We start from the raw sequence: 12949 nt of genomic DNA, 5'->3' as shown, positions 1-12949 counted from the left end.
TCCCGGCAAGATGGCAGAGAAGACAGCGTTTTATGGAAGTACGCACATCATGTTCAATTTGTCAACGAAAAGGAAAAGAAAATGCACACTCTGCGTTGGTGAAAAGCATCTGTCGACCGCCAAAAATTTTATTCGGTTTGTAATCATTTTTGTTTGACAGGCAGCTGTTAATTTCGGTTAGTTCGTTGACTGGTTGTTCATTTCTAAATGGATTTAAATCTGCAAGCCTGTTTACCTCAGGTTGTGTTTACAAGTAAGCACACTTGATACACTTTGATAACTGCATTAGATTTTAAAAAAAAATCAGGAGTTATCTTGTATGGTGCTCATATACAGTAGCCTAGGCTACCCGGGCTGGGTAGGTGCGAATTTTGATTAATATGTTCTGTGATAATAAATAAATAAATAAAACGCCATGTGGAATAGCCTATTGCTGACTGTCTTTCCTGTTATTGTTATCCTGCAGTGTTAATTTAGTCGGATGACTGACGTTATTCATTGTCAGGAGTCACGACTTCTAGGTGCATTTAAAGGGGCCGGGGGCTGTGTCTGTCATGTGTGAGCCGCTGCAAACGGCTTTTAATTTTTGGTAACGCATGAGTACTCTAACGCGTTACTTTTATGAATAGATAACGCTGTAACGTAACTGATTACTTTTAATTGATGGTAACGTTGTAACCTAATTAACTACTTTCCAAAGTAACTATACCCAACACTGAACAGAAATAAATACTTTTGCTTGTACTTGAAGTTGTGTTTGCTTTCACTCTGGGACTGAGGCTGAAGTGTGTTCTCCACGTAATTTTCATCTCTACGTTACCTTTTTTTTATCTTAACTTCATTTTTTTTTTGCTACTTCCCCTCCTGACCCCAAGGCTGGGAGGAGAACGTAACAATGGGGAAAACATACCTTTGCCATATGACTATTACATAGTTATTACTACTAACTAGTTACTAACCCCTAACCCTAAAGAAGTGAGAGAGCAGTTTTGTTAGAATGGAATTAATAACTATAGTGATATGTCAATTAAACATAATTTGTGTTACAACCTGGTACACTAATTAAGTCAAATAGCACCCTAGACCACCATCTACAGTTCTAAATTTCCGCCTTGACATTTAAGTATTATAACTTGTGCAGCATTGCACTGTCTCTCCCTACAAGCTTTAAACTTGGCTTGACTCATTCCCATAGATATGGGTAGGTTTTGGGATACTAGGTTATGTTTCCAAGCTGATATTCACTTTGAAAACTGGTTCTCTTTAGGCGGAGATTGTTTTTGTTTATGTTCTAGTTCAGTTTTCTCTTACACTGTACAATAAATGTTCATTCTGACACTTCAGCAGACATCCCATGAGTGTTGGCTTTCATTTGATACCATTTTTATGAATATGGTCCTTGTGGTTGTGGAGATATTAAACATTTACTGTTGGCATGTCGTGTTGAGCAGGAAACCAAAAAATTGGCCTGAAATTGCTTGTACAAGTCACACAAAAAAAAATTCAGCTTGACAACCACCCTAATATCTTACCTATGGGTGTCTTCTAACTAAAAAAATAGGGTGACAGCTTGTACCAAAACATGTCCACAAAAGTTTTAACGGAAGCCCTTTTCAGAATTGGCCCCCTGACTAGTACGCCACTCTATAAAGTTTGAGAACCACTACTTTATAACACCACCTCCTTTGCCACACAAATATGAGGAAAAGAAAATGCCACAATGTCTCTTTATTCTCTTGTTTATTTATGTAGGATTAAGAGATACAGATCAAGGATCAGTTACAAACTACACTTAAAAAGCTATTATTTAACGTTCTAGATTTAATACTTTATCAAAACACTTTTGAGTCACGTGATATTCATGGGTCCTGTCTGTCTCAGTGCTGAAACTCTTTATACAAAGTTATATTTATAGACAGCTCAGACTTTTATACAGTAATCTATTGCAAATTTCAAACACACATTAGTTCTCATTAATACAGATTCATATGTCAATGATTCTTCATGATTTCAATTAAATCATACACTGAAAGTTCAGTATTATTGGAATCACATTCTGCAACTCTATAGTTATCTTAAGGGAAACAGTAGGAAACCACTGAAAGTGTTGTGGTTATTCTGGCTATCTGCTATCTTATTGCCAGACCAAAGTCTCACATAGACAACGTCTCCAACCTCCAGGATCAACACAACTCCATTAGAGGAGTTTGACCGATCCTGAGCCTGAGCCTGATGTCCATGTGTTGAAACCACACGCTCTCCATTCTTAACAATGGATACACTTACTGCAGTTCCTCCATTACCATAAACAGAGACTCTGAACATGTACGCTCCTTTCAGTGGGGCTGTGAAAACACCTAAATCAAATAACAAGAGATACAGAATCAGATGTTTCCTGTATGATCGCTTAATCACCAAACACACTGTGTAATAGTTTTGAAAGACAGCAGATCATTTAATTATCTAATACACATTACACAACTGCAGAGAGGTCTGAATGGAGCAGAAGGGTTTTCATTACTATAAACTGAGTTTTATGACTCCTTTCATTGATAATTACCTGTAATTGGGTTGTAGGCGTTCCCTATGTTTGTGAGGACTTTGTAGGTTAGTGTGATTTCAGTGGTAAAAGGACCAAATTCTGAATAGCCAGATTGCCTCAATGCAGCTGAAAAAGCTATTTCTCTTTCTGTTATTGAAAAACATAAACAATATTGTGATATATCACTCTATTACACTGAGAATGTATTTCACTGAATTTAATATCTAATATCTATTTAACATCATTCAAGCACACTTTCACCTCTATTTTCCTTTCTCAACTCCTCAACTTGACTCAGAGTTAGATTTGACATTTCTGTGAAAAAATAAAGATTCTGTTAAATAACATTTATTCTACTTATTGTAATAGATTGACTAAACAATTTACACAGTATATACTTTAAACTAACATTTACACTTTACAATGTATTCCATTGGTGTTTTACTTTGAGGATCATTGATAAAAGAAAGGTACCATCACTTTTCTTGTTCAGCTCTTCCTTGATAAACGTCTGTTGTTCCCTCAGTTGCGTCTCTAAAGCTCTGATGTTTGCTTTCTGCTCTGTAACTGTGGCGGTCAGTTCTCTGATGTTCACTTTTTGCTCTGTAACTGTGGCGGTCAGTTCTCTGATGTTCACTTTCTGCTCTGTAACTGTGGCGGTCAGTTCTCTGATGTTCACTTTCTGCTCTGTAACAGTGGCGGTCAGTTCTCTGATGGTTACTTTCTGCTCTGTAACTGTGGCGGTCAGTTCTCTGTTGATGGTTTTCTGCTCTGTAACGGTGGCGGTCAGTTCTCTGATGTTCACTTTCTGCTCTGTAACGGTGGCGGTCAGTTCTCTCAGCGCTGCATGGATGTGACTGAAGCACAGATGGCAGTTTTTTTGGCTGTCAGTTGAAGCTTCATCTCTCAAAGTGTCTGTTTGAGGTGGATTCTGTCTTCCATCCTCAGATCTGAGCTGTTGACTGATCTCATCCTCATTGAGTCCTCCATCTACCTGATGCTGTACGACACACACAAAGGTTTCCAACAGCAGCAGTAAACATACTAAACCCTTCATTCTTCACTGATGTTTGTTTCCAGCTCTTGCTCTGTCATCCTCACAGCCTCTCATGCTCCTTTTATAGTGTCCTGATTTACTGTGTTTTGTACTTCATCTATATTGCTCCAGATAAATAAGTAGTTCAAGTTAATTGTTAATCATAATCAAAGGGATGTTCTGGGTTCAGTTAATGTTTATCTCTAGTCACAACATTTGCGGCACTGTTGGTCACAACAGAAAATAACTCTGATTCATTTGCCTCCCTTTAAAAAATGTAATAAAATTATATAGATCAGCGGTCAGCATCATTATAGCACGCGAAGGGAAAATCACAGAAACCTCCGGTCGCTTGAATGGATTGTCAGATCTCACACTTTAATATTTATTGGACAGGCGTAATAAAACAGGCTGTGTGACTGTGAGGAATGATTACCTCAAAATGTATGTCCAGATGCAAGTTTGAGTGACTTTATTTAAATTAAATACATTAGCTATTGTCACGTGCCAGTGATTATCCCTCTGATATTTTTCTGACCTCTGATTTAAATGGTCACATGACTCTCTGGTATCTGCAAGGACCACCCATTGGCCCAACGACAGAATCCAACGGCCTGGCGAAGGAATAATGCGTGTATGTCTTTTCAGCGCTCCAGTGAAGTTCACTTAATTTATTGGTATTTAGTTTCAATATTACTTTAGCTCCACGCTTAACCCTCTGGGGACCAAGCTGTTTTTGGGGTCCTTGAGATGTTCTGACATGCTCTGACATTTGTGCTTTTTTCAGTTATTTATAAACATGTTAATGGCAAAGGTGTAAATTCACTCTATAAAGCACAAACAGGGCTACCATAATATGCGAGCAACGTGTATGTAGATGTTTGTATTTTTAAGAGAATAATGTTTATGCGTGGTTATTGGAAAAAATTTAAATGAAAGTTGCTGAATTAAGACCACAAAACACATTAAATATGTGTCCACAAGACTTTTGACTAATGGATGTTGTCCCTTTGAGTTCTAGCTTCAAAATTATGTGAAAATAGTCTTGCTTTATCGTTCACAAAAAAAAAATACATTGATTTAAATGGTGTAAAACAGGTTTTGCTTGGAAAGCCAATATGCGAGGGGGAGGAGTAGTTTACACCTTAGATTACAATGTCCCACCCACTCTGCATAATGACTCTGCATAATTAGCCATTCATTCAGGTGTGACACTGACTGAGCCACAATGCAAGGACAAAAGATGTATTTAGAAGAAGACTTATATTGACCATTTAAGATTTCGCTTACATCTATCTTGTAAATATGTTTTGCTATTTTATTAAAAATGTTACAATTACAACAATAATTACAATTTCAACAATATTTCAAGTGTACTCTTTCTTTGTAAAAAAAAAGAAAAGAAAAAAGATTATAGGCCTACATTTTATCATATGTATTCATTAGTTTGAGTATAGCAAATATATATATATATATAATATATATAAATAATATAGTTATATATATAGTATATATATATAACGTTAGATATGAGCAGAAATTGCTAAACAAAAGATTATTTGATGTGGCAGTATATTCTACAGTAGCCTAAAAACTGTACCCAAATCTAGTCAACAAGTGACTGACTGTAACGTTGTTTTATGAAATATTAGGGCATATAAATGCTAATTTGCAGTTTAATACGTTGCTTATACAAATACATTTTATTTCAACATATTCCAGTTGATTTTTACTCATCTCAGTAGGCTATAGCAAAGCAGTTTATTCTTTCACACACAGACGCGCGATTCATACAGTATTTAGGCTAAACAGTCTTTACAAATATGTACCCTTCATTCATCTCACAGAAAGGCGAGTCATATTATAGAAATGCGATTCATCTTTTTGCGGTTTGCATAGGCCTACACTAACGTTATTCCATAACGTTATTCCACATCAACACTTGAGAAAAGAAAACAGCCTACCTCACTCCTCAGCGGGATCTGCTCCTCATATCAGGAGATATTGCTCCTCATATCAGCACTGTTCTGAGGAATCTTTTCTCCATAAGGTAGGCTATATTATGCCTCACTCGCGGCGCTTTGTTTACAGCTGATGTGGGCGTTTCACAGACTGAAATGGTTCTCAGAATTTGCATTTGAATAGCACGCGCTCTCCGGGGAGTGGTCAAATTACTTTTGAATGGCTCGTAATGAGCTCGACTGGAGTCGCTCTCTTTTTGTACAGATTACAGAAGCTGAGGATATTTGTTTTTTATATAAATTACTTCATTTAAAAGATGCGATCTCAAGCTTTATGCCCGTGGGTCTGTTTGCCTGTTTGACTGAATTTTCGCGGAGTTATAGATCATTTTCGAACGCATTTCAAATGGGAGTTTACTGACAGAGAGAAGGCAGAAATCGCATCATGTTAATATTTCTTTATTTGTCAAAAAGCAAAACACTTTATTTTTATTGTGAGTATACAGAAAAAAAATAGAAACTGAACAGGATCGATTGATGTATTACACGAAAATAAAAGATCAAAATTAACAGAGCATTTAGTGTTTATTTTCATTGCAAAAAAAAAAAAAAAACCGAGCAAAACGCGCGGGCGCGGTTTTGGTCCCCAGAGGGTTAAGTTTTGCTTTGTAGAAAGCATTTCTTTAAAGCGAATTTCTTTAAACTATGCAGTGTTATTTTACATTTGATTACTTTATTAGATTTCTTTTAAGACTATACCTGAACAGTAATGTTAGTAGACCTTCCTGAAATTAAAGCACTGTGTAGGACTATTTAGTATCTTTGTTTAATTGTTTATCTTTTGTTTATCTATATTTTATTTTTTTTTATATTCATTTATTTTTGTTTTATATATTTATATTAAACAAAAAGAACCGATAAGTATACCGTTAAAGTACCGGATCGATGAGCAGTATCGGTAAGAGTAGTAATCCATCCCTAGTCTAAGTGTAGGTCCAACATCTGATCTAGATACGGCCCAGATCTGGCTGACTACGGTAACCTTGGGAAAACTACTTCCGTTATTTGGGAAAAGCACGTAAAAGTCCTGACAGAAAGCGATGCATAAGGATGTAGTGTAACAACGCCCTGTTCCAGGAATGCACCAATATTTTGTTGGTAGTACCAGTTTGCAACAATTATTAGTTAACACCAAGTTGTCAACACTTAGGAAAAATAATAAAAAATGCACGTTATACTACATCCCTATGCATCGCTTCTTGCCAGGACTTTTACAGGCTTTTCCCAAATAACGGAAGTGACATCGACGTCCGGGTTAGCGGTAGAATGAGCCATCAGGCAAGTGTTATTTAAATAAACTCCTGATGTACTTACAAACTTTCATTTCAAACACTTTCAAACAAACAGCCTCATTTTATAAGTACAGACACTATTTGTACTACTGTAGAAGTTTGGTACTATTCTGGGCATTATTAGTAGGGTAATTTACGAGATACATCCTTGGATCCATTAGTGCCTGCACTAAGCCATTCGGCTGATATCTCTAAATAAGCTCTAACTTTAATAATGTTCAACCAAGGGAAAAAAGGCTTCAGGGGGGTGTTTGGCTCGAGGTCATGGTGACAAAGGACCCTAGGTTGATTTTACTCTGAACCATCCCTTTAATTTCCAAAGCATAACAGCCCTCTCTCTGATGCAGTGAACAACATCTAATCATCGCTTGGATCCCTGAATGAAATGCTTGGTCCATCATGAGAATGACAAGCAATCCCATCTAAAAGCTGCCAGACATGCGAGACAGTGAATGTGGCCATCAATTTGACGGCACACGGCACACAGATCGCTTAACACAACCCACGCTGTCAGCCGGCAGCTCGACGGCACACTGATTGCTCAAACCTTAATGAGAACAAGAACAATTGAGAAAAATATTCATGTTCTAAAGAGAGAACATGAACCATCCACGAGTGCAGTTTCAGCACGCTTAAGACCAGGCATGTGGAACCGTGATCATGGCCGTAATATGAAGATAGGAAACGACCGCATCCAGCACGGTTTGATTGACGTCTTGAAAAAGATGCAATGTCAAACCATGTATCCTGTTTCAGGAAAAACTGGTCACTCACATTCTCATTAAAGGCGCAACATTCTGAGCTGTGAAAACAGCTGTTTTGCCGGCTCTCTGTGAGATCGCGGCCAGCGATGTATGCGCTGTAACACCAACTTCAACTGCTCTTTGTTCTGATTATTGGTTCAAAATAGCAGCACAAGCTTTTAGCCTTACACTGAGTTAATAATTATATGCGTGGTTTTCCTTCACATGCAAAAACATCCTAAGATATGCACAAGCACAAGCTTTTAGCCTTACATCGAGTTAATAATTATATGTGTGGTTTTCCATCACATGCAAAAATACCCTAAGTTAAGGGAAAGTGGGAGAATCGGCACTTTTGATAATGTGTACATTGACCTCTACTATACTGAGATATCAGTTCTAAAAGGACGAATAACAACAACTTAAATGGAGTCAGGTTAATTATATTGGAGTCAGATAAATAACTGAATTATGCACATAATCCTTCAACTGCTTTTTGTTCTGATTATTGGTTCAAAATAGCAGCACAAGCTTTAGCTTTACACAGAGTTAATAATTATATGTGGGGGTTTCCTTCACATGCAAGAACATCCTAAGTTATGGGAAAGTGAGAGAATCTGCACTTTTGATAATATGTTCATTGACATCTACTACACTGAAATGTCTGAATTTGTTGTGTGGTAAAAATATATTTTTTTTATTTTTTTTGCTTCATCATACTGTAGGTGCCAGCAGGGTAAACCACCATAAAGTATATAGTGGTAAATCAATAATGAAAGTATATATTTTGACACATGCAGAAGCAAAAATGACATTTGTGACCCTGCCTGTGAAAACCCAGCTAAAGTCATTTTTTTGTGATTCAATGTTTTCTACATAAAATCATCCTACACAATGTAAAGAACATTCTGTGAAAATATAACCTTGATATCTTTAACATTGACTGAGTAAGGCCATTTCAAAGATTTGCTAAAATTCGGGCTCAGAAAATCATATTTTGGAGAAATTCCAAATTAAAAATAGGTTATTTGTTAAAAGTGCAACACATTTGATCCATAGTTATCCTGAATATGTGCCATATCACACATTAAAGCTGAGATTCTCCCCTTTTTAGTGATATATGAGACATCGGTGGAAAAATTCTTAAAGTTTTGTAAAACAGGTCTATTTATTATGATGTGCATGTCCAAAAAGCATAAAAACATTTAAACGAATGGGGGTACCCATAAGAGCTTGATCGTAGCAACAATTACCATGTCAATTCATTTGAATGATTTGTATAACTTTATTAGTAAAATGTAATATCAGTGAAAAAAATGTCAATAATATATCAATTAAATAATTGATTTTCTTTAAATTTTTATGGCTATGACTACTTTGACACTCGTTAACTCATAATTCGATTCTGCGACTTTAGCCAGGGTTTCACAGGCGGGGTCCCATTTAGGCTGTTAAACAGGCCTGTAGTAAAAGCTTCAGATCAGACCTAAACACACACACCGATTTACATCACAGAATGACTGTGCAAATAAATAGTTATTTATTTCTAAATATGGATTTATTCAGATTGAATAACTGGAAATAAATTATATATTGCCTGTAAGTATGGTCATGTTAACTAAATGATCCTTCTTATTTTACAGATAAAAAAAAAAAAAAAACACTTGTGTAAAAATTTATACAACAGACTTTAGACTGAACTGAAATGTACTGAGTTGCGCAGGGGGGTCTTGTATCACCCTGAATAGGTTTCTTACATTTACATTTACATTTAGTCATTTAGCAGACGCTTTTATCCAAAGCGACTTACAAATTAGGACTAAAATTAAGCGAGTCATCATGAAGAGGCAAAAAACAACAACAACACAAGAAGTGCTCAGAATACGAGGTTCAGACATTATTCAGAGTAGCATAAGCCCGATAAGTGAGGTGTAAAGGGATTTATTTTTTATTTTTTATGAAAGTAAGTGCTCACGGAAGAGATGGGTTTTCAGCTGTTTTTTGAATGTTGTCAGGGATTCTGCATTCCGGATGAGGGTGGGGAGAGTGTTCCATGTTCCACCAGCATGGAACTGTGAATGAGAATGTTCTGGAAAGTGATTTTGTGGCTTTCTGTGATGGAACCACGAGACGTCGTTCGTTGATCGATCGTAGGTGTCTGGTAGGGATGTAGGCTCGTAGGAGTGAGTGAAAGTAGGAGGGAGCTGAGCCTGTGATAGATCTGTAAGCAAGTGTCAGTGCCTTGAACTTGATGCGAGCAGCAATAGGTAGCCAGTGCAGAGAGATGAACAGAGGAGTGACGTGGGCCCTCTTGGGCTCGTTGAAGACAAGACGAGCTGCAGCATTCTGGATCATCTGTAGAGGTTTGGTTGCACATGCTGGAAGTCCGGCCAGAAGAGCATTGCAGTAGTCAAGCCTAGAAATGACCAGGGCCTGGACGAGAAGTTGTGTTGCGTGCTCAGTTAGGAAAGGCCTGATCTTCCTGATGTTGTGCAGCGCAAATCTACATGATCGAGCTGTCTTTGAAATGTGATCTGTGAAGGTCAGCTGGTCGTCAAACATTACTCCCAGATTTCTGACCGACCTTGATGGGGGGATCGATGATGAATCAAGCTGGATGGTGAAGTCGTGCTGTAGAGATGGATTGGCAGGGAGGACGAGAAGCTCAGTCTTTGCCAGGTTGAGCTGCAGGTGATGTTCCTTCATCCATGTGGAGATGTCTGCCAGACAGCTTGAGACCCGTGCAGCTACTGTGGGATCATCTGGTTCAAATGAGAGGAAGAGCTGTGTGTCATCAGCATAGCAGTGGTAGGAAAAACCGTGTGCCTGTATGATGTGTCCCAGTGATGTAGTGTATGCGACCTTGAAGGACCTACCTGTGAGATAGGACTCAAACCAGTCGAGTGAAGTTCCTGTGATGCCCAGTGATGAGAGACAGGACATAAGGATCTGGTGGTTTACAGTGTCGAAGGCAGCAGACAGATCCAGGAGAATGAGGAGTGAAGATTTGGAGGCAGCTTTTGCAATCCGTAGGGCTTCTGTGACCGACAGTAATGCAGTCTCAGTTGAATGCCCTTTCTTGAAGCCAGATTGGTTGACATCCAGCTGGTTGTTTAGAGACAAGAAGGATGTTACTTGGTTGAAAACAGCTCTTTCAAGTGTTTTCACAATGAATGGTAGGAGAGAGATAGGCAGGGTTGGGGAGTAACGGAATACATGTAACAGCGTTACGTAATCAGGATACAAAAATCCAGTAACTGTAATCCGTTACAGTTACGTCAAAAAACGTAGTAATCAGATTATAGTTACATTTTAAAAAAAGGGGGAATACTTTCAGGATTACAATGGTTTAATTTAAAACTAAATAAATAAGTATTTTGGCATAATAACACTATATTAAGCGCTGCTTGATTATACAGTAGTTCCTGGTTCTGTTGCCAGTAATGACTCACGTGTGCCACGCGCTGGTGAATGCGCAAATAACAGCTTTCTACAATCTCCTCAGACGCAGATTGAATCACTGCTGCTAGTAGAAATGACGCTGCCTGCGGGTAAAATCGCTTTTAATTCATGGAAATTCCGCTGCTATTTTGTAGAAATTAGGAGAGTATCTTTTTTAGTACTCAAAATGTCCTTTCTTAATCTTTTCTCACGTAACGGGATGTTCGCTGTCTAGGTAACGTAGGGGAACTCCCACTGCCAACGCCACAAGTTCAGTCAGGCAAATTAAGAAAGATCACGGCTTTAGTCAACATGTAGGCCTATTTTAAAATAAACTAATATGTAGATTGTGTAAAAATGTTAAATGTTGTGTTTTTATTTTTTAGTTAAAAATTAGTTACAAATAAAACAAAATAATCTGTAATACCATACATTAGCCACTAGATGTCTGTATAGCCCTTTACATAAATATATATTCAGGCCTGTGTGTATATTTTGAAAATATTGTAATGTACACTGAGCCAAATTCTTAATAAATAAAAGTTTTTTAATATTTTTTTTAATAATATTTCTTCTTGCTTGACTTTATTTATATACGTGACCTTGAAGTAATCCAAAAGTAATCAGTTACATTACTTTCATATTATAGTACTTGGATTACGTTACTGAATACTTTTTTTATGAAGTAATTTGTAACTGTAACGGAATACATTTTTAAAGTAATCCTCCCAAGCCTGGAGATAGGTCTGTAGTTCTCTACAAATGATGTGTTTAGTGTTGGTTTTTTAAGCAGTGGAGAGACCCGAGCCTGCTTGAATGCTGTAGGGAAGGTGCCAGTATGGAAGGATGTGTTGATGATGTGTGTGAGTGCTGGTAGAAGTGTGGGAGAGATGGCTTGTAGAAGGTGTGAGGGGATGGGGTCTAGAGGGCAGGTGGTAGGATGACTGGAGAGGAGAAGTGTAGATACTTCTTCCTCGGTTAGCGGAGAAAAGGAGGACAGAGGGTTATTGGCTGTTGAAGGGGTCAGTCTTGGTTCCTGTGTGTGTGGAGCAGAGAACTGACTGCTGATGGTTGTTGTTTTGTTGGTGAAGAAGTTTGCAAAATCGTCGGCAGTTAAAGAGGAGGTGGGTGGTGGTGGAGGTGGACAGAGAAGAGAGTTGAATGTCTTGAAGAGTAATCGTGTGTTGGGGGAGCTGTTGATCTTGTTGTGGAAGTATGAAGATTTTGCAGCATGAACATCAACAGAAAAGGACGAGAGGAGAGATTTATACATACTCAGGTCAGATGAGTCTTTTGATTTGCGCCATTTCCTCTCTGCTGCCCTGAGTTTGGTCCGGTGTTCACGAAGAACCTCAGATAACCAGGGGTTAGAAGGAGTAGCGCGTGCTGGCCTGGAGGAAAGAGGGCAGATATTGTCTAGAGAAGAGGTTAGAGTGGAGCATAAGGTATCTGTTGCAGTATTCACATCCAGAGATGAGAATTGTGAGGGTGGGGGAAGAGAGGATGACACGGCAGAGGAAAGGTGGGAGGGGGAAAGTGAGCGCAGGTTTCGCCTGATGGTGACTGGTGGTGAGGTTGGTGGTCCCGGGTTGTGAGTTGTAGACTGAAAGTAATGAGGAAATGATCTGAAACATGGAGAGGTCTCACCAAAATGTTGTCTGTGGTGCAGTTGCGTGTGTAAACCAGGTCCAGTTGGTTGCCTGATTTGTGAGTACCTGTGGTGGTGTGTCGTTTGAGATCGAAGGAGGCTAGGAGAGAGGTGAAGTCTGTTGCAAGTGGTTTTTCGAGATGAATGTTGAAGTCACCGAAGACTAGAAGTGGGGTGCCGTCCTCAGGAAAAGAGGACAGCAGCACATCCAGCTCCTCTACGAAGT

General features: G+C 38.4%; 1 protein-coding gene across 1 annotated transcript; it reads right to left on the bottom strand.

The window, feature by feature from the left end:
* Positions 1 to 1737: 1737 nt before the first annotated feature.
* Positions 1738 to 3630, bottom strand: LOC311290077 (uncharacterized protein). The gene is made up of 4 exons (XM_084408372.1): positions 3017 to 3630; positions 2804 to 2857; positions 2561 to 2689; positions 1738 to 2357 (listed from the first exon to the last, which is right to left on the bottom strand). The coding sequence occupies exons 1-4, from the start codon at positions 3597 to 3599 to the stop codon at positions 2071 to 2073; spliced, it is 1053 nt and encodes a 350-aa protein (XP_084264498.1). The 5' UTR covers positions 3600 to 3630; the 3' UTR covers positions 1738 to 2070.
* Positions 3631 to 12949: the final 9319 nt, after the last annotated feature.

The sequence above is a fragment of the Rutilus rutilus genome, assembly GCF_951802725.1.
Source record: "Rutilus rutilus genome assembly, chromosome: 4".
Classification (NCBI taxonomy): domain Eukaryota; kingdom Metazoa; phylum Chordata; class Actinopteri; order Cypriniformes; family Leuciscidae; genus Rutilus; species Rutilus rutilus.
This window is presented reverse-complemented; position numbering and strand designations above follow the sequence as displayed.